This window comes from Platichthys flesus, chromosome 11 (genome assembly GCF_949316205.1).
Source record: "Platichthys flesus chromosome 11, fPlaFle2.1, whole genome shotgun sequence".
NCBI classification, from domain to species: domain Eukaryota; kingdom Metazoa; phylum Chordata; class Actinopteri; order Pleuronectiformes; family Pleuronectidae; genus Platichthys; species Platichthys flesus.
In genome coordinates, this window is record NC_084955.1 from 4,995,903 (window position 1) to 5,018,302 (window position 22,400).

Here is a 22,400-nt window from a genome sequence, read left to right on the forward strand (position 1 = left end):
TCATCTTGAGGTAAAAAAGGAGACAAAAATCGATCTGTTCAACTTTAAACAATTGCATGTACATTCTCCTGTTTACTGTCATTCTCATATTCCTAGAAATGTATCTTATATATTTTGAAACCTTCAAATTTGTTCAGACACACAGAATGAATATAGAGCTGCAATAATAAATTACAGTACGTTAGATCAACATGTCAAAAGGAGATTTTTCTTTTGTGATCAGATTTGTTTTAGAGCACGAGATAGTGTTTCACAAGTGTAGCTGTATTTTGTAAAAGTGGAGATAAGAAATAAGCTATTGTCCTCGTATTCCTCAATATCTTGACTATCAAGACCAATAACTGGTAGAATAGCAGTGTTTTATCATTATTTGTCTTATGCTCACACTTAATGGTTAGCAGCTAAAACCCTGTCCAAATTCATCCCTTCTATTTTGATCATTTGCATGTATATTCCCCTGTTTACTGTCATTCTCATGTTCCTAGACAGCTTATATATCTCAGTTTGGAAAGAAAATGTGTCATGAAATCAAACATTCAAATGGTATATTGGCATCCTTACTCTGATCGTCCACAGAATGCTCCTTCTTCATATGCTTTTTACACAGCTGGCTGGTCCTGAAGCTGTCGTCGCACATGGAGCACCTGAAGGATTTGATGTGGATAATCATGTGGCGATTCAGGCTGCCATTGGTGGTGAAAGAGGCATCGCAAACGTTACACTTAAAGGGCTTCACTCCTGTTGGGGAGAGATGAGAGTAGCAGGTCTCAGGAAGTTATATTGAAAAAACAAAAAAAACATTTTAGGGAATTTTATTATGGAACTGCGTGACTGATCATGACCTGAATGTTTTTCCTAGGCACAATGTGTACCTTTTTCCCACTTGTTGCACATCACTCAGGAATGGACGATTATGAATACATTTTGCAATATTTTTCAAAACCATTCAATTTGTAATTGTGATGTGAATGAAATGCAGTGCCAAGGCTTGGGGGATAATTTCACGTGATTTAAAAAACTACATATTTTCCAATTTAAACACAAACAAATCTAGTTAAAAGCGTCCATCCACTTCTAATTAATTTCAGTAGAAATGAGGAGATTTATTACAGCGAGCTCACCTGTATGTGTGTTGAGGTGGGACTTCAGCACTCCGGCCGACACAAAGGCTCGTCCACAGAGGTGGCATCTGTATGGTTTCTCCCCAGTGTGGGAGCGCACATGCTGCTTCAGATGGCTGGACTTTTTGAAGCCTTTATTACACCAATTGCACCTGAAGATGAAGAAAGTGGTATATTCATAATGGGGAAAAAGAGACGTTAAATGACATTACATTTAATTTAGCTGACTTACTATATAAGTGCATTCAAACATGAAAGTACTATTTCTTCAAGAAAGCCAAACTACAAAGTGCTATAAGTAAGTGCCATTTAAGTGCTACGAAATTGTTAGTTTAAACTGTAATTCAAGGTATAGTCAGAAGAGGTGTGATTTTAGTTTGCGGCGGAAGATGTATAGACTTTCTGCTGTCCTGATGTCAATGGGGAGCTCATTCCACCATTTAGAGCCAGGACAGCAAACAGTCGTGATTAATATGACATTAATCAATATGTGTGTATGTGTTTCCTTCATATAATGCAATTAAAAGAAGATTTAGAAGCAGCTTCTGAACTAGGAGTCATGCAGACTGTTTTTTTCAATCTGATTTTCAAGAGAATGCTAAATGCTCGCAACAAACATGACTCATCATAAGCAATAGTAAAAACCCCAGTGAAGTAACTTAAGTCCACTTCCTCTGCATCATTCTGACAGCCAAGTGTCCACTGTCCCCACAGCAGCTGACAGGGAAAGCAAAGTTTGGTTTGTTTATTTGCTGCGTGGACAGGTTCTGTGCCGCTGACTGTTAATTATGTTGGGCTATAATCTGAAGCAGAGGATTTTCAAGGAGGGAAAAGTAAAAAATTTAAATAGTTAAATAAATTTTGGATTTATGGGAGCTTTTATGCTGCACTGTGGACAACTGACTCGTAGTAATAACTTGAATGGAAGTCAGTAGAGTGTGTACCCCCATCAAGACCCAACAGTTCACTATAAAAAACAATCAAGCCTCCCGGCTAAGGCCATATCTGTTATCTCAGCTACACATTGGTGTTAAATACAAGTTTCTAGTCCTCTTTATTTCTGTATAGCAACGGAAAAAACCCTTAACCCTAGATCAACAAAAAGATAAATCCAGCCCCTAAATATGCCAGATATTGTTCATCAAGATCCGTGAATTACTCTCCTAGGGAAATTCTGATCTGTGCAAAAATGTAATTGGTTCTTCCTTGGCCCTTGTCCCATCCTTTCACCAACTTCTATGGGAATCTGTATTTGCATAATCCTGCTGACAAACAAACCAGCCAACAAAGAAACAAACCAAAGGATAAGCCAAAACATGACGTCCTTGCTAGAGGTAATAATACCATAGCTAGTTGAATGAGATTGTTTTCATTAACTGCAGCTCAGTCCTTACACAGTGATGCCTGGGTTGAGTGATTAAAGGGATAGTTTACCCAAAATGAAAAATTCAGTTGCAGCTAAATCCAATAAAATTAAGTAAATGATGACCAATTCTTCAAATGTAATAAAACAACTGAATAAAAAAAGCTTCTGTGGTGTCATCCACGTGTCTGTAAGCCCGCGACATTCTAATTTGCATAGAAACCGTGTCATTTACAATAAATATGGGAGGACCTTAAGGCTAAAAACATGGTGTAAATTAAGCCGTTTGAGTCCAATTTGAAAATCAGGGTTTCATGACACTTGGATGACCTCACAGGGCAGTATGGAGGCAGTTTCTTTCTGTTCTTTTTTTTTTAACATCTAAAATTTGTATTGGATTTGGCTGCAATGCTGTTTACCCCTGACACTAACACTTCACTAACCCCATCCATTGAAATAGAGGTGAGTAGATAATGAGCTTTCATTTTTGGCCGATCTATCACTTTAAGCTGCTGCCCTAAAAAAAAAATCATCCGTATCGCACGATTTAGAATGTGAATGTCCACATATGTGTTTATTTTTTAGTTTCTGCACATCAATGTTTAGCACCAGTGCAATCAAGCCTTAACAGTGGTTCACATTGTACTTAGAGTGCAGATTCCCATTGTTTGATGGCACAAACATTAAACAATTTTGCCTGAAAAGCAAGCACTTAGGTGAAAAACAGGTTTTGCTTTATTGCATGGTTAATGCTGTGGCAGCATCCAGCAGAGAGGCGGCTGCATGAGGGGAGAGGATTGAAAAGGCAATGGACAGAGTGCAAACAACATCAAGAAGGATTACAAAAAATGAATGACCCAATCAAATGCAGGATTTGACTATTGAAAAATGATCTAATGGATCACACTTCACTAATTCTCTTCTGACAGAGATTTCAGAGGGTCCATGGAGAAGACAGGCAGTGATGGGATTGAGAATTAATAACTATTAAAACTGCTGCTTTTACAAAGGTTTGGAATTTAAAAGGTGAAGAGATGAGCATAGTTTATATAGCCACTCGTACCGGCACGGACTCACACACACATGCACGCACGTGCAGACATAATAGCACAAGAGTAAACCTGTAGGCTCTTTTGGTGTTGTCTTCACTGTTGTCCTGGTAGTCCTGTGTCTCAGTCAGCTGAAGCTCACTCTCACTGCTCTGCTGAAGAAGCCCATTCGTCTGGATAACCAAAGACAAAGCAACAGGACCTTAATGCATAATTTCACAAGCAAATTAGTCAACAGATGGAATAGCTCGTTCAGGAAACAATTTCCATTTTTGTCATGTATAATGATGCCATAAGTATAAATGGAACATAGGGAAACAGCAAGCGTGGCTCTCCAGAAAAATTAAAACTACCATACCTTTCAAGAAGTTGTATATTTAACTTAGGGTTGTCTAAAAAACCCTTTCCCTTGATAATAATGTGCTGGGTGGGGTTGAAAGTAAAGCAGGTTTGTAAATTGAGAGGAAAGGGACAAAGAAGCAATGTCTTACCAATGTTGTCAAAACTGGAATGTGTGTATGTTAATAAGAAACATTAAACCAATCTGTACTCTGACAAAAAATGTAAAAAGGACAATTTGTGGCTTTACATGAAGTTGCATGCCATATGTACCTATTGACAGGAAATAATAACCAGTTTGTCTAAGTGTCTATTCTAGGCTAGGTTAATCGCTTCCTGCCTCGGCTCCACTTTTAACACAAGGACTTGAAATTGATATCCAGCTTTTTTTAAAACTGACCAGAAAAAAAACAAGCACACATTATTCTCTAAAAATGTCTAACATACTGTTGAGTTTAATATATCTGTTTAATATAATAACGTTATATTATAAACCGCTAATTATAAACTGTAATGATTCATATAAATGAACAAATTAGAACAATTATGCTTTCCTTTATCACACATAATCATTGATTAACAGTCCATTAATTAAGACAATCTTTGCTTTAATTTGAAAAATTAATTATATATGTAATAGGACGGTCAGAAACTTACTTTCAGTAAAATTTCAGTAAAATTTCAATTAGTTCATGTTCTATCAATATGCAAATCTATGCAGCTACTTATTCCAAAATCAAATCTCTTTAATCCATGCTTTATAAGAAGGAGCCGGTGCTGCAAGGTCAATACTACATCTACAACTCACTGGATTTAAATTAATCACATACCATGCTATAAAATATTCAATCACAATTTAAAAAAAAAAGAGTGAGATAAGAAAATTGTAGGCCAGGAAAATTAATGTTAGGCCCAATCAGTCCACTACTCACCACCTCATCACTGGGGTCGTGCATCAGATTTGGGGGGTGATAGCTGGAGGACAGTGCCTGGGACTCCAGGGTGCTGGAATCCTGCAGCTGCTGGACAGTGGTGAACTGGGACTGACTGTAGTTCGATTCACTGATGGTGAAGCCTGAAAAGAACCCACAGGTAACAATCAGCCTCTGAGTCACTGATCAGATTTAAAACTATGAGCATTAAAATATTAGATCCACACAGAATGGGATTTGTTATTACACATAAATAATTAAAAACTTTTAATAAAAGCGTAAACCAACGCCAAAGTGAAGCCAGCAGATCAGTCGTAACAGTATCTGCAACTTGACAAAATTGCAGTTGATAAGTCAATAAAGCCAAACTTCCTCTGAGCAAAAACAATGATTGGAAACTAGGAAACTCAGGGGACTGAGTTTATTCAGCTTCAGTCATAAGCAGAAAGATATTGGATAATTTACAGCAACAGACTACAGCTTTGCCTCTACTCTGTGAACATAATGGCTGTTTCCAAGGCCATATGTCATTCATCGGCTCCTTCTCAAAGAAACTGTTGTTTGCTTGTTGTGTAACAGCTTGCAGAAACCAAAGTATTTGAAAAATGGTCATGCTGTGTCACAGAAGGCACAGTCTAGGTTGTTTTTTCCTAGGAAAGAAAACTTCATACAGGCTGGATTACACAATAAAAACAAAGGCTTTAATTGAATCATCCTATTTTAGCCAGGTGAATGGATGGATGGGGAAATCAATGGCTGCCTGAAGCAGGAGATTTTTATCTTCCCTGTTGATTCCCAGAGAGTTACTGCAGCCGCTTTAAAGCTCAGGTGACTTTCTCAGTCAGTCAAAGATATTCCACCTGTTCAGAATATCGCTTCAGGCATACGTTGAGGATCTTTGTCCTCACAACTATTGAAATGTCATCAATGAGCTTTGATGAACTTGGCACCTTTATACCTCTGCATCCATCCTGCTGCTTCTGTCAGCAATGAAGTTATCAATAAATGCTTGTGTGCCACTGAGAGCCACACATTACAAGCCATAACAGATCCACACACTTTATTTGATGGATGGGTTTTTCATCTGAATTCATAGAACTTTGCTCCATAACTCTGGAAATGTTCCTTTTGTCTATGTCAGGAAAGTTTTTGACTTAAGTTTCTTTTATTATGCTTGACCAAAGTGTTGTTTTGCAGGTGGCTGACCTGAGAGCTCACAAGGTTTCAGCAGGAATGCTTTAGATTAGGATGTTTTACATTTTGTGTTAGTGTATTCTGCACCTGCCAAGAGAAGAACCTTGAAATTCTTTGCTCTCACCAAGATAATGACGATCCTGACATGAATTCCAGTTACCTCGACTTACCATCTGTTGCCTCCCATATCTAATGATTACTCTGCCACGGAGGTTGTGTTTTAACCATTGTCCAATATTTCTATGTTTATCTGCTGGATTACAGTGCAGGGGCAGAGCAGGTTTTCACTTCCTTAAACATTGCAAGAAAAAACGTTTTCCCAGATTTCCAAGAGACTAAACAATGAACCGTGATGCAACAAAACTGGCACATTTAGGGAATTGATTGATATGATGAGTGTGTGTAATTTTGTGCAACTTGAATTTAAAGTGGATTGCTAAGGTGTGTGCTCCACTGAGCGCTGCTCTATTGTACTTTCTATCTGTTTTACATCAATATTCTAAATATATTCTACTGATCCTTAAGGCTTGTGTCATTATCATCATCTTCACTTTCCTCATCAACGTCAGGGACAGCTCAACTTAAAACTAAATTGCAACTCTCATCTATCAGTCAACACTTAGCTACAATGGAGCACTTTAGAGCTGAGGACCTAAGGCTGAAGTGACTAACAGCTGCCTAAGCAACATGTAGGTGTCAAATTGCTTTCCAGCCCTTGTAATTTGTGCGCTAAATGCTACATATGTGTTATATATACCGTATAATCCATCAAGGAAAACAGCCAAAAGCTTCTTGTTTGTGGTTTTGAAGGTGTATGTTGTCTGGAAGTGTAGTAGCTCAGTATTCATACATTCTATGGCAGAGGGTCACTAAATTTGCTGCAGATCCATTCTTTGAGTGTTAAACAAAGCACAGCACGTCCACCTGTAAAATTGGAGATGCAGCAATTGACTGAACGAGATCCTGAGATAAGAGAGACGTCTGTTGTTAGCAAACACAGCATATCGGACAAACTTTAGGACTTCAATGAAATAATAATGCCAGTAATAATGCTTGAGCCATAACAGCATTAATATTTGGGGCTTCAAATATGATTAGATGCTCAAGAGTCATCTTGCCAAGCTCATGAAGTCTGTACCCTTGAAAATGTAATGACACTCAAATCCATACGGCCCCGTACTTAAGATGATGAAACTCCAGTTCTGTTTCGGACGGATTAAAAGGATAAAGATAAAGTGGCTCCTGAGAGAATGGAAAAGGTAGATGTGCCAAACAGATGTTTGCTGTCAGTTTGCTCTGCTGCCTGCAGCAGCTGCCCAGGGACCACTGTTCTGATGACACAGATTCCAGACTGGCAACAACAATCAGTCGGAATGCTGGGAACATGGTGAGTTGTTTGGTGTGAGTAAACAAGCGATCTTATGTTTGAGAGCACTACACTGTTTTAGACAGTGGAGAGGGAAGAAAGAAAATTTCTCAGATGGCTCATGTACCAAATTAATAATTCTGTTTGGAATCTAGCTTTTTAACATAAACAAAAACAGTAATTTCACCACAACAGCTGAGCATTGAAAGTTGCTATTGTTAATTAACGTTGTTTTTTTGATGATTTCTCCTTAAAGCTCATGTATCATGATGTCTAATGTGGTTGCTTGAGTCAATTGACCCTCACAGCAGGAAACACTCAAAGGTAATAACTGGAAAATAAATGTGTTGCTACAGTTCATTGTATGTAAGCAAACATTTGTTTTGCACGATAAGAAAGAATACAGTTTAAATAGATTTTCTACTTCTTTGTTTTATAGACAACACCCAGAAGCAAATTTCTCTGCCTTACAGATATTACAGATTTGTTAAATGGTTGCTGCATCCTGACATGAATAATATCCAGAATGAAAGAGACTTGATGAATGAAATCTGTTTGTGTGTGTGTTTTTGTGTGTGTGTGTGTGTGTGTGTGAGTGTGAGTGTGTCCGTACCTTGCGTTAGAGCTTGTTGGTCAAAGGCAGGCTGAGGAAGTGCTGGTGTCTCAAACTGGCTGATATTCTGAGGCAAAGCATGATGGGTGGCCACATATGAATCTGTCAACACAGAAAAGGATTCTACTTAATTGAATTATAAAACTGAACTTTCTTTGTATGCAATGTAAACAGAAGTTCATATACCATTGAAATGTCATTAAATAACAGGATGGCTGAGGTCAAGACTACTGCACTGGACCGTTTATATAGTGTTTTCCATTAGAAAACCCTGAATCACACATTAGTTATTCTTACCCTCTCCTTGTACCAGGGCCTGATCGCTCAGAGGTGCCTCCAGTGTCACTTGTTGACCTCCATTCACAACCTCTGTCTGACTCAGTCCCAACATGTTTTGCTGCTCTACTGAGGTGGCAGGTTGTTGCTGGAGGGAATCACCTTCTATTTCCACCTGCATATCATGGGCCACAGAGCTTGCTCCAAGTGGATCATCTGTTTCCTCGGGCTGCAGCTGCTGGGCCAATTCATACCTGGTTTGGTGGATCAAGAAAAACAAATCATTAGATCTAAACACCTCAAATCTAATTTAGAATTATTTACTTTATTTTTACTTTCTAGTATTCATAGTCCTTTCTTGTATCTAGTGCACTCTAGGTTATGTAAGAATGTGCTGAGAAGTAAAACACAACAAGGTATAACCAGGCAACCTGTGAGTCTTCATGTGCTTCCTGCAGTTGGGTGATGACTTGAAGGTCTTCTGGCAATAGGGACACATGTAAGGTCGTAGGTCACTGTGGGTGGTCATGTGGCGCCGCAGGCTGCCGCTGGTGGTGAACGTGGTGTCGCACATCAGGCACTTATACGCCTTGAGGCCCGAGTGTGTCCTGATGTGGGCTTTGAGCACACCAGAGGAGGCGAAACCTCGACTGCACTGGATACACTTGTAGGGTCGTTCTCCCGTATGAGACCTGCCGTGAAACAAAAGGATGGCAGTTAAGCATTAAAGTGCAGTTTCAGTATTTTGTCTTAAAGTAGACACTTTATGCTCAGAATTGAATTTCATAATATTAAATTGTGAAATTACTTGAAAAGGTTTACATGCTCTAATGGTCAGCAAATTAATCACTGTCCTCATCCTGTCCATTGCTGCAGCACCTCTTTTCAGGCTGTTTCTGAAACTAGCTACGGTCTCTTTGAGACATTTTGCTTAATATGAGTTTGTTGGGGGCTTGTAGTAACATTTTGAAATTATGCATTTGATGCCAACAATCTAAAACATTTATGCTGTAAAACCAGAAATATTTCGGAGAAAAATAAATGAACAGAAACCACTACATGATAATGTGCAAGTTGCATGCTTGGCTCAGAGTGAGCTGTCATGACAATTTATGACTCAAACCCCCTGATGTGTTTTTTTAGGTGTTGCTGTTCCAATTTCATCAGGGAATCCAGGGAACTGTCACTGGTGGAAGATATTGATGCTCTATTTGAGATACGAGCCATTATCCTAAATCTGCCAGCAAGGAAGACAAATGGAGGGGTGCCAACCATCTAAAGGCATTGCAAGGACGACAGCACCATAATATAGATTAAGTTCTCAGTATTGAAATGAAGACAAATGGTATCAAAATGAAAACCCTAGAGAGATACAAAGATAAGAAAAGTAGAGTGCTCAGGCTACTTATCTTTCTTAGTGCTGCTGTTTCAATGTGCGATATCTTATGCAAGATTGACAAGGTCATGTTTAAGTTAGTTTAACTAAGGGCTTGTACTGTTCATCTATGTCAGGATTTCAAACAAGTCACTAATGAAAAACCTACATTTCCGGAAAGGACTTTTACATACAGTATTGAATTTAGAATACTATGGATATGAGTTTAATAGGTTGTTTTGATATTTCTTTTTTTATGGTATATTGGGGACTTCAGGTTTTGGAGAACTATAAACAGATTTCTGAGAATTGCAACTGTAATGACTCCATCAATGTCCTACTTGTAGAGGTCAAACCATTTCTGTAATATTGTAAATGGTAAACATTCTTTCTCTTCTTAAATATTCTCAAAATATTTAAGCAGACATTTTGGATTGAGAGTGGTGAAAAGGCGTCACCTCAATCAGCATATTGTTCTCTGAGGACTTGTTATGCAAACCAACATGGTTGGTTAATATATTATAGAACTAGCAGTGACCTGTGGTGTTTCCCAAGGCTCCATCCTTGGCAAACTTTTTTTCTCCTTTTGTATAAATACTTCTGTCACGACATATTATCCATAAAAACTAAATTAAAAACTACTACTTTCCAGAAAAAATGGCATCTTCCATTTCATACGATTTTGTCACACCATTAAGTTTTGGACGTTCTCAGCCTTTCTCAAGCTATAGTAAAAATAAATCTAATATCAAACCTTCAGCCAATAAAACTGAGTCAGTGTCCTCTGAGGTAAAAGGTCACTAATGTTTCCCAATTATACTTCCTTCAATTAAATTCTGAAAAATCAGGCCTTTCCTCTCCAATGCTCATACAAAGAACATCATACGTGCTCTCCTATCATCACCTATTGATTTCACTAGTAATTGGTATTAATGCTGCGGAATATAATTATCTAATTAGTTTGGTCTAGTTTGGCATCCAACTGTCAAATAGAAGAGCGATAAATAATCCCCATCCAAGTTTCAACAACCAGAATTATAAAGAAGCCTCACCTGACATGCTGTTTCAGATGGCTTGATTTCTTATAGGCCTTACTGCAGAACTGGCACTTATAAGGCCGGTCACTGCCCACCACCTCCAGGTACTGTTGGAAAGCCAGGCGTGGGTTCTGGGATGGGATGAGGCCTGTTAAGCAAAACATGGATAAACAACATAGGTCTTGAGAGAAGGGTTATTTGATTTTGTGCAGAAACACAAGCAAGAAAGCCAATGGACAATGCACTCCGCTTCATCAAGGACACCTGAAGATGTATGTGCATGCTTACAATCAGGAAACAGATGGAACAACACAACGTATATATATATATATATATATATATAGCACTAATATTAGTGATAGCACTAATATATATATATTTGATAGCACTAATATATATATTAGTGCTATCAAACGATTAAAATATTTAATCGCGATTAATCTCATTTATGTCATAGTTAACTCAAAATTAATCGAGATTAATCGCAAATTTGTATCTATTCTTAATGTCCCTTCATTAATTTTTCTCCATCATTTTTTGGGGGTATTAATGCTCTATCAACATGGAAAGTGGATTGGCTTGCTTAATGCAAATGTTTTATTTATTGAAAAACAACATTGCCAAACAGGGCGGTACGAAATAAAATTATAAAGTGCACATTTCAGGTAAACAAGGACTCTATGGACCTATAGTGCAGTTAAACCATGGCTTAATATTTTCTTTTTTACAAGTTTGCTGTGAACATAGCAGTCAGGCCTCTCAAACAGGCAAGCAACAAAATAACAAACAAACAAAATACACAGGCAAGTGTCGGTCTACTTTGAAACAAATTAAAGAACTGTGTAGGGCTATTTGAGTCCTCCCCATATTTGTGGAAAATGTGTGAAATAAGAAGTACCCTATTTTGAAATAAATAAAAACATATATAGCTGCAGCCTAGTAGCTTAAAAATATATATTTTAGTTGGCGAAATATTAAAACAAAAAGCGAGAGCAGGTCAGACTGGAGGTGAACACAGATACTGAAGCTCGATAGAAACCAACTGCAGCTTCTGCTCTGATCGAGAAGCTGAGGCGCTGATCTCTGATAAGCTGAGACCAGAGAAACTCTGTGTTTTCACTGTTTTCATAGTTAAGAAGCAATGAGTCAATGAGAGGCCTGATATGATGATGTTTTAAAAAATTATTATGACTTAGTCAACCACCAACATGCAAAAGCCTGTGTCACACGGCGAAAGCGTGAGGGTTGGCAGCTCTGCGTTAATCTCGCGATAAAAAAATTGACGGCGTTAATATGGGTTTGCGTTAACGCCGTTAATAACACGTTAAACTCACAGCACTAATATTTATATATATATATAACATATGCCTGATGACATGAGCCCTTACTGAAGTCCGTGATGAGAATGGGTTCCTGCAGGGGGATGTCAGGAAGAGGTAGATTACTCTTCGACACTTTGGCTTTGTTGGATTTCCGTGGAAATTTGTGTTTCTTGTGCTGCACGCTTTTGAAATGAGAAGCAACATGTGTTTTTCTGTGGCCTGATGTTCGGAAGATCTTGTCACAGTGAGGGCAGGCGAAAGGACGGACACCTGAGCAGAGAGGGGAAAGCAGTGCATATGGAGAATTAGGTTGACATATGATACAAACTTGAGAAATTCAAAATTTTACTCAGAATTACTATCTCTAAACCAATCTAAACAGACAATATGAAAGTCAAGCATATTCCAAAAAACGTGAGCTCCTGCTATTTTATTTATTTTTGGCTACAAAAGGCCTTTTGATTACCAAGAGACAATATGGATTCCTATAGAACCAATTTACAGCACAAGAAAAACGGAGTTATATGAAACCATATAAGAACAAAGCTGCAATGAAAAAAATAATGCTTCTCACCTGTATGCAGCCGCATGTGTACCTTCATGCTGCCAGAAGTGGAGAAGCACTTCAGACAGCACTGACACTCAAAGGCCTTAATACCCGTGTGCGTTTTCATATGTGCCGTGAGGGTGCTCTTGACGGCAAAAGCTCTGAAACACTGTTTGCATTTGAAAGGCTTCTCGTGGGTGTGGATGCGGATGTGGCGAACAAGGTCACTGGGTTTCTTGAACTCCTTGGCGCAGTACGGGCAGCCATGCCAGCGTACACCATTCTCTTCCCGGATGGAGCCTGGAAAAAGAAAAAGCTTGAGGTAGCTGTCCATCGTTCATGTCAGTTTAACGCTACAGCAGCTTAAAGCTATATTTTTTTTAAATGATCAATTCGTTAATGACATTTTCAAACGTAGAAAAATCATGCCTATTTACTATTGATCACAAGCAGCAAGGCAAAACATTATTTTAAGCCCTATAGATGCAGATATATTCAAGCTTTAGAATGTTTTGCCAATTACTGAACTCATTAGTAGGAATAAGAATTGGATATAATAAATTTACTAAGTAAACGTAGCTGGGTTTAAATTTTAGGATTTTTCCAAAGAGACAATGAGGGTAAATCAGTAATTTCAGTGAAAGGCACGATCAACCCTGTAGAGCTTGAACACAAATTCAAATCAAATAGGCATGAAATTTACCCCCTACCTGGCATTTGTATGGGTTTCTTGAAAATGCTCCTTTTTTTCTCCCTGAATGGTTTGTCTGGGCCTTGCACTTTCTTGCTTTCTACAGCAGCGCCATCTGTGGTCTGGTTCTGCGATTCTCTCGACATGGCATCACCCTGTGGCTGGACCACACTCAGCCCACTGTTCTCCAGAGCTTGCTGCAGGTACAGAAGAAATATGTGCTCACAGGCCACTTACCAATCAAATCATTTCAAACATAATGAAAAATCATGAACCATAACAAAAAAATATATATAAACTAATTATGTATTAAATAGTTATTATTGTAATTTAATATTCAAAAATATTGGCTATGGTTTGTCATGATTTGGCAAATACTGACAAAAAAGCCATGGTCTGAAACCAAATTTCAGTGCTGATCACAGCAAATTGTGCTGCAGAGCACAGGCTCTATTCAACTCTCCTGTAGAACTCATCCATAAAGCTGTCCAGCGGAAATTCATTACAATACTGTATCTTTCCCCCCAGACGGATCCATCCGCGTGAAAAACCCTATGATTCTGGCTTTTAGCTGTGGCTTCTCAGTTTGCTCTGTGGTTTTCTCCTCTCTCTTGTCTGTTTACAGAGTGTGTGTGTGTGTGTGTGTGTGTGTGTGTGTGTGTGTGTGTGTGTGTGTGTGTGTTTCAGTGTGTGCAGGCATGGCCCTGTTTCCCATTTCTGAAGACCTTTGTCCATTTAGTACTATGTGATAAGGCAGTATAAGAGCACCGGCTCTCCTCTCACTCATCGACAGATGGTTGTTATCGACTACCGGTGGATACTCGGCCGCATCTCATTATTATTCAGGGACTTTTTGATTCCACGTGTTTGCTCCTTGCTCTTTTGTAACCGTCTTTCTCTCTGCTCATGATCACCTTCACCTTCATCTGCCTGCACGCACACCACCGGCACAGTAAGCTCTAGGTTCAGTGCCGTTACCTACCCTCACTCCAGCACTCTCCAGTCTGCCCTCCGTTCACCTGCTCCACACTCCAATCTGCCTCATCCACCCACTCCCACACCCTCCTCCAGGCATATCGGTTATTTTACATATCCTGTAAATATTTTCAGTGCTCCCTGAGCTTGTTCTCTGCTCACTGGTCCACTCTAAACACCCTGCCATTCAGTGGGCAAAGGAAAGCACTTTGACAGAGTACGGTTTCTTGGTTTCACACAAACATCATTTCAGGGGAGTTTTTGAGTTTAAGGAATATATTTATTTTTTCATCTCTCTCTCTGTGTCCCGATATATTGCCTTTGCAGCCTTTATTATCTCTATCTAAATCAAGTCCATATAAATGGTTCCACTGACTCTAACCTGACAGCTGACAGGTGTGCATGTTGGTTTTTCCTAATTGCAAGCACCCTGCAGACAGGAAGACAAGGAACATTTTCCAAATAACGAAATTGTTCGTACTTAAAATCCTGAATGTTTGAATAATAAAGGTTTGGTCTGCAGTGTGTGGTTTCCAGTCAGCCCGCAGGGTCCAGAGTACTACTGGCTTTTGTTCCTATCATCTAATACATTTAGTGCGAGTGCATCTGTTTCATTCACCTGCAAGATGTCCTGGTTGATGGAGGTTTCCATGGTAAGAGATGCCTCTGGAGGTTGGGGCTGCGCCGTCTCCCCACTGACCTGTGCAGACAGCTCAAGAAGTTGCTGGATGACATCTGTCACCCCTTCGCCGCCCTCTGACACCCCCGATTCCTGGCCTGTCGTCTCTGTCTCCTACGGGGGAAGAAAGAGGGAAGGGAATGAGCAATGGGACAAAGGGACAGAGCTAGAATTAGGGCTTCTGTGGAGCGTGGAACTAGCAAAGCCTTTTGGAACCAAAAGTGAATAAGTGTGTCTCTGAATCAGTGACTCTTTGATATATCATGAATCGTGCCAATAAAGACACAAACATGAAGACAGGGGCTATGCGTACATACACTGATGGTACCTCATTTTGCTCTCCAAACAGCCTCAGTACTTCATGTCATGGATTTAACAGGACATTGACATGATTGCATGACATAATGTCTAGACATTCATGCAGCCAATTTCCTCTTCTATCACTTCCCAAAGGTTTTCTGTTGGATTCAGATGTTGTGAGCAGGGAATTCACTGACATTACTGCACTCATTGTCATGTCTTTGGAACCAGTTTGAGACTAATGTTTTGTGACATGGTGCATTGTCAAGCTGGACGTTGACATTAAAAGATAGTAAATTATGGCCATAAAGGGATGAGTATTGTCAACAGTACTCAGATAGGCTATGGCTTTCAAATGATGAAAACAATGAAGAAAATATGCCCTGCAGCATTACACCATCATCAGCCGGGACTGTTGACTAAAGGCAGGTTGGGTTTTTGGATTCATGCTGTTGATGCCAGAAAATAACCCAACTATCTGTGTGCCTCAGCCAAGATCTATATCAGACCAAGGTTTTACAGCTTGGAAAGACATGAATCAAATGATTTAGTGATGAAGACAGAGACCAGTACCGAAACAAAAACAAAATATGTGGTTTATATGTCCTGCTTCCAGCATGCCCAGCCCAGACACCACGCCTGAATGTTCGGGAGATTTTCCTGTTGTTTGATCCAGAAAATCTCCTGCTGCACCCTTTATATATATACAAGGCAAACTCCAGAAAATGTCCACATCAAATTTTCCAGACATTTTCAGGAGTTCATGTCTGAAAACAGCTTGGGGCAGTTTTTGGCTGATTGCATGAGTAGGCAGGTGTACAGGCGTAAACATCACTCAAGTGCAAATAATAATTTGTAATTCATCACCTTATAATTACCCAATAAGGCGGATATATTATTACCACTGCTGTAGACATGGGAGGCTCAACTCTGCATTTCAGACTCTGAGCCAGGGAAAATCTGGCACAAAAGCTCCTCGATTGACAGAAGGGAAAAAGCTTAACAGCAAATGAAGCGGAATGCTAAACAAGTTTTTGGAATTGGACACAGTGAAAAGCCAATTGTGAAATATAACCAGCTTTATTATCTAGCAGTAAACAGAGGAATGAAAAGAGGCAACACGCTGAAGGGAAAGTAAAAGCCTGAATTTTAACAAACAACATGGGTATAAGATAAAGCTACCAACTATCTGGAAAGTTGATTTGTTTGATGAAACTAAAGCAACAAATCAATTTTTGCCAATAATGCTGTGTATCAGTCCTGCCGTTGTTCCCTTGTTCCTTTGTCCCTGTCATATTTCCATTAAAAAGACGATTAAAAGGGCTTATCTCATTCCCAGTAAAATGGTGACCTCATAAATTGAGTAAACAAAGTTATCTTTTTGATATTAAAGTGAGCCACTAACATGACCTGTGAAGCCATAGAACCTTATTCTCTCTCTATCTCTGTGTGAATAAAGACATTGACTTCTAACATAAATCATAACTAACTGTGCCAAGAACTCCAGTATATATTAACTTTCTACAGAACAGTCGAGCGACTGAAAGTTTTTGCTGAAGTTTTCGACATGCTGCTCTCTCACCTGAGTGCTGGAGGGCACCTCGATCACAGAGATGTGCATCTTGCTGATGTGGGCGTTCAGGCTACCCAGCTTCTTAAATACACAGCTGCAGTCCATGCATGGAAACAGGGGTACCCCTTTTGTCTGTTACACAACAACAACAGATAAAAAAAACACATGCACACATAAAAAAGATATTATTCCTTGGCTATTAAGCAAATGTTTCCCCTCTCAAAGGTTCCAAGGTTCATAGGCTTTATAGTCATATGCAGAAGTAAAAAGTTATCAATGCAATGAAATTCGTAGTTCTCTGGTCTCTGCCTGGTGACATTAGGTATTAAATTAAAATTATAAATTAAAAAGCTAGATACATCGAAAGAAAAATGGAAACATTTAAATAAGTATACATATATATACTGGAAACTAAGGTTTAAATTATAAATAAAAGGGATACGAGATAAACAGCTGAGGTAGATAAAGGTGATTTCAATAGAAGTATTCCAGTCACTGAACGTTGGAATACATATTAAGAAATTATCTCCATTGTCACAGTCACAAAATGTATGTACAGGAATGCAGAACCATGTACAGTTGTTAGAACAAAGCTGATGGTACATATTGACCCTCTATTGATAATTGTTTGTTTACAAGGCCTCAGAGATAATCGGCTTAGCACAGCCAACTATAACAAGTCTTGTAATGGATCACCGTTTCACACGGTGATTGATTGAGATCATCATTTTCCACAACAAAGCAACACTGCACGACTCTAACGACAGCACCCTCTGCAGCCACACATGGTGATTATTTTTGATGGGCTTAGTATTCAAGCAATTAATTTAATAACAAATCAATCTGTTGACCAAAGGTCTGACTGTCTAGTCCCAATATGATAAGCACTACAAAATAAGCACTACTGCTTTGACATATACATCAAACTTTGTTTAGGATTTACCAATCTACAGAGGAACATAGCTGGGCCAGATTCTGGAGCAACTGACTGGACACAAGTTTATTTCAAGTCTTAAAGCAGCTCCAGTCAGATATGCACTTCTTGTAGGATATAATACCTGCTCTCCAAAGTTACATCGTTCAAAACAAGTTTTCAGAATGAAGTATGGGATTGAAAGCAGCACCAAACTAATTATGAAGCTCCTATCATGTTGCTTTAAGGACACTACACTTAGTGTGTCTTCTGGAATCTGAATGTCTAAGTTGTACATGATGGGTCTGACATAGGGAGATCTTTCTTAGCTGGTAAATAGTATATGAACAGAAAACATAAGGAGAGGTTGTAAATACTGACATACACTATGTGTTGTTGTAAGAGGTCTCGGCATGAGGGCGGTTGCATTGATATATTTGCCTTTTTCCTGGTATTGTGTTTATCCATAGGAAAATGAATTGCTTGTAATTACATTGTCCCCCTTGGTTAACTCAAGATCTGCTCAAGAGTATGTACTTTAATTCACAAGAGTGAAAAATTAGTCCGTTTTTATCTAATTTCTATAAGAGCATCTATAGGAATAAAAAACTGTTGTGAGCACCACCACCTGAGGGCCCCCTTCATTATTATGAGGTAAAAATGCAAATTGGGCGCTTGCTAAGATATGTCTTATAACCATAATATTCAGAGTCAACGAAAACGATGAATTGTTAAGTGTTTCTGCTGCTTTCTGGTCTGTCAATCTAATGAATTTGGGAGGAAGCAGTGGCATTTGTTGAATTTGCCTGAGGAGAGCTCGGGTGAGCAGGTTTCTACCATGGACACAAGATGATGCTGAAAAAATATCTGTAAATTTAGCCATTGAAAAAAAAATGTTTCCTTCTGAATGACAGTAAATGGTGGTAGCCAAATAAACATTAAAGAAATGTATGAGAGTTGTAAAACTGTAAATCCAAATCTTAGTGTATAGAGTGTGCAACCACAAAAAGAAGTGTGATAAAAGATGATGCCTCAGCGGATAGGGTTTGTTTACAAGAAGTGGAGCGAGCTTGAAGATGGTTGAGCTCCAGAGTCACTTTAAAAGATGAATTTTGAGTATGTGTGTGAGAATGCGAAGGGCACTTTGACATAAAAGAGCTCCAGTGAGGTGTTATCAGTTCTCAGATTATGTGTGGGAGGTGGATGAGTGTGAACAAGTGTAGGGCATTTAGGAAAAGATGGATGGAATGTCATGTGAGTGGTTGTGAATGTTGAATCAGATGGTCGGACATTTATCCTAGACATCCAATGTCCGAAAGATTGAGGCGAAAAATAACAGATGATAATAATCATTATTATTATCTTATACAATTATTAGTATTATAATATTATATTTCTTGAATGTCCCCACTAATCCTCTCTGCCCAATGTAATTATCATTATTAATAAAAACAAAAAGTGGTCCTTGTCATTTTAAATTGTTAACTGGCCTTTATTTACTGGTGTCTTGTCTCTTGTCTTGCAAAGCCAAATACAATTGAAAATATTAACCAAAGTGTAGCACCAGGTTAAATACACATTTTTAGATTTTGCTTTATAAAGCAACATACTATTTTGTCATGAAAATAGATTCTTGACTATGCTTGTAGCCTCACGACTTTGGATCACAGACTAATGAAAGAACTATCTTCTCCAACATCCTGACCTTGTGATGAGCAAAGGTTTTATAAGCCATTCGTAAATCATTAATAAGTGCACAGTGTTACAGCCAGTGTTAGAGACTCAAACTTACCTACACGGTACATAACAAAACAATTTGTTGGATTTAGCCATGAGGATTTTACTCCTCTGGCTCCTCAGTATGCATCTGCTCATGAAATCTGTTGCGAACAATGCCTGAACATAATTTATTCATAAAGCCAGTCAATGATAGGGACAACCTCATCTAGAACTGGGAAGCTGAAGAACACTTGCGAAAATTAGATGCATTATTCAAATTGTCCTGCTGTTTGGCTTTCCAGGAGTAATTCAATCAATTGGCCCCAGCGCAGGCTTTTAGCATGTACAATCATAGTGGCAAGTGAGAAAAGGGAAGAAAATTAATATTTTCATATTTAATACAGTCCAAACATACAGATTTAAAAACAGACAAAGAGAAAGTATAAGAAATAACTCAGTTGGCGACTTCGCCAATTTAGCCACTTGAAGGAATTAATAATTAAACATTTTACTCAAACTTGCTGTGTTTTCCATAAACAACTCAGTGACCACTCATTATAGTTACAGTTACTTTGTCAAATAGATGCAAAACCCTTTGTTTACATCAACCAAAGAAGTTGTAGCAACGTTGTTTGATGTAGGCTTGATGTTCTTCATTTTGTCTAAACTTCATTCAGGAATATGACATATTAGACTGACTCATGTTGGATGTTTCCAGTGATAAAATATAAGTAGTGACTCTGGCTGCTCTAGAAACAGTATTAAGTTGTGATACTTGTTCCCACAAGCCATGTTATGGAGCTTCCAGCAGGAACATATATATGGTTTACGTTTGTTGTTGTCTTGTCATTGAGCCATTTCCACTGACTCGATTGCATATAAGGAAGTAAAAGTGTTAAAATCCCTGATCGTCCTATACATAACTCCTACATGTTAACAATTAGGTACCCAAACTCATCAAAGTGGAAATGCAATAGTTAAGATCACTATTTACGATGGGATAGTGTTGTTACAATGTCCAGAACACAATTAATTAATTGTAGGCACCTTAACTTCACTTAATGCATTTTGCATAATAGCCATTCTGGCTATTCCCTGCCATATGCTTTATTTTCACCGAATAATTGACTGATGAAGGCTGTAACATTGTAATTATCTCTGTCCAGTCTGGCATTTTAAATTTGAATAAAAAATGTTGGAGGAAACTTTTGTGATTATTGTCTTCTATGCTTGTGTATGTTTGGTCTGTATTGTATGTTTTGTAAGGGTGTTGATCCTTGTTTTGTTCTTTGTGATGAAAGTTATATATAATTAAAGGAAAAAAAGTTATGTTTGTATTATAATGCACATTATCTGCAATCAATTTGAATGTAACAGAAATGAGATTTGTCAACCCTTTATATTTCATGATACAATTAAAGGCTCCACTATAGGCTGAATGTACACCAAGTTATACTGTAAAAAATTTGTAGCCATCTTTACAAGATTGATGAACTTATGGGAACTTGCTAGTCTGAAGATTAAATTGTTACATTATGTGTCAAGTTTCATAAGAGAACAGAAACAAATTGTTTTATAAAAAAAAAAAAAAAAGGATCCATCAATAAATCAATCATATTCTTGTTCATGTTCTTGCACCAGTAGACATGTCACATATGCTCAGTGTATCAACCAGTTCGGCTCCTCAGGTGCTCTGTTATGAGGCTGGTGGCTTTTTTCCAAAGTGCAAAAGTAAGACCTTTGGTGAGGCAGCTTTTAGTTGTCATGCTTGAAGCCACTGAAACGCTGAGAGCAGCCGGAAGCGTTGATGTTATAACAAATTCTTATGACCTTAAAATCTCTCTATCCCGGCTTTTGATTAAGTACGATTTTTAGACACATTTTATTTACTCTATTTATTGTACTTAAACAAATGTTATTGTTTGAATAGCTTATAAAAGCAATCTAAGATATTTTCTTGGGGGCATGAAGATTTGGGTTGTTTATTATTGGCTCTTCAGTCAAACACTTTGAACGGCATTAACTTGTATGAGCGGTGCTTTACAAATTAAGTTTAACTTAAAGCTTGATTGATGGTTGTTTTGGTTGACATTGCCTCACTGACATTTCTTGTTGATGGTGAAAAATTGACCTATTGATTTCTACATTCACATTAATATATTTAGAGTTGTTTGCCGCACTCAGGTTAAATAATTAAATCAAAGAACCAGTTTGTGTGTTTTCAGAAATCATCATCCTAGTTCAAGGGATTTTGCTTTTTGTTTATACTTGTTAACATGAACAAAGCTAAAGGATTAATGTCACCTGAGGTCAACTACTTTGAACCTGCTTAGCAAGAAAAAAACTAAAAATAACAAAGGTCTGCTATGAATATCTGAGCAAGGGAAATTCTACCTGCTACTTTCAGCTTCCTATCTTTAATAGGATTGGGAGTAAACTATTCATGTTGTCTGTCTGATCCTGCACATCTACAGCAGCCAAGCCAAGATGGCAGGCAGTTTCTCTGCCAAAGAAATGTGCTCCATCTCTTATTGTAGAATTTACTTCCTAGAATAATGTATCTCAGCATATAGCTTTAGTAAATGCTGAAAAAATACAATCGCTACAGATGTACTCAGTTGTCAATTTCTCAGGTACACTTGGCTAAAGCTAATAACAGAGAGGTCGGTTATTAAGCCTTGCTCACTGACATAAATGAGGTAAAGGAAATAATAGAAACACTGGTAAGTGTAACACAATACAGCTCAAATGCACTACAAATTCCACGCTCCAAAGTGACAATTTGAATCAGCAGATCTCTAAAACAACTACAGCTGAACATTATGAATTCCATGAAAGAATGATTTGATTGTTGTATCAGATTGTACACGTTTTAGCTGGGTGGATAAATAACATTATAATGATATCACAAAGGATAGGTACATGCAGTGGCCTGACTGGGGTTCAGTATTTACCACTTAATAATGTGTTAGACAAGGTCACTGATTTTCGCTAACAAGTCTCTCAATGGCTGCAC

General features: G+C 38.3%; 1 protein-coding gene across 1 annotated transcript in view; it reads right to left on the minus strand.

Annotated features, from left to right (window-relative positions):
- Positions 1–22,400, minus strand: part of LOC133965269 (zinc finger protein 236-like) — a 50,752-nt gene that overhangs the window by 17,533 nt on the left and 10,819 nt on the right. Inside the window, exons 7-19 of the mRNA XM_062399736.1 lie at positions 16,762–16,884; positions 14,820–14,993; positions 13,245–13,422; positions 12,562–12,834; positions 12,054–12,257; positions 10,681–10,813; positions 8,685–8,945; positions 8,275–8,507; positions 7,978–8,079; positions 4,805–4,947; positions 3,606–3,706; positions 1,122–1,273; positions 562–738 (exon numbers count right to left, since the gene is read on the minus strand). Coding sequence (XP_062255720.1) covers positions 562–738; positions 1,122–1,273; positions 3,606–3,706; positions 4,805–4,947; positions 7,978–8,079; positions 8,275–8,507; positions 8,685–8,945; positions 10,681–10,813; positions 12,054–12,257; positions 12,562–12,834; positions 13,245–13,422; positions 14,820–14,993; positions 16,762–16,884 — 2,254 coding nt within the window. The remainder of the gene's footprint in view (positions 1–561; positions 739–1,121; positions 1,274–3,605; positions 3,707–4,804; positions 4,948–7,977; positions 8,080–8,274; positions 8,508–8,684; positions 8,946–10,680; positions 10,814–12,053; positions 12,258–12,561; positions 12,835–13,244; positions 13,423–14,819; positions 14,994–16,761; positions 16,885–22,400) is intronic.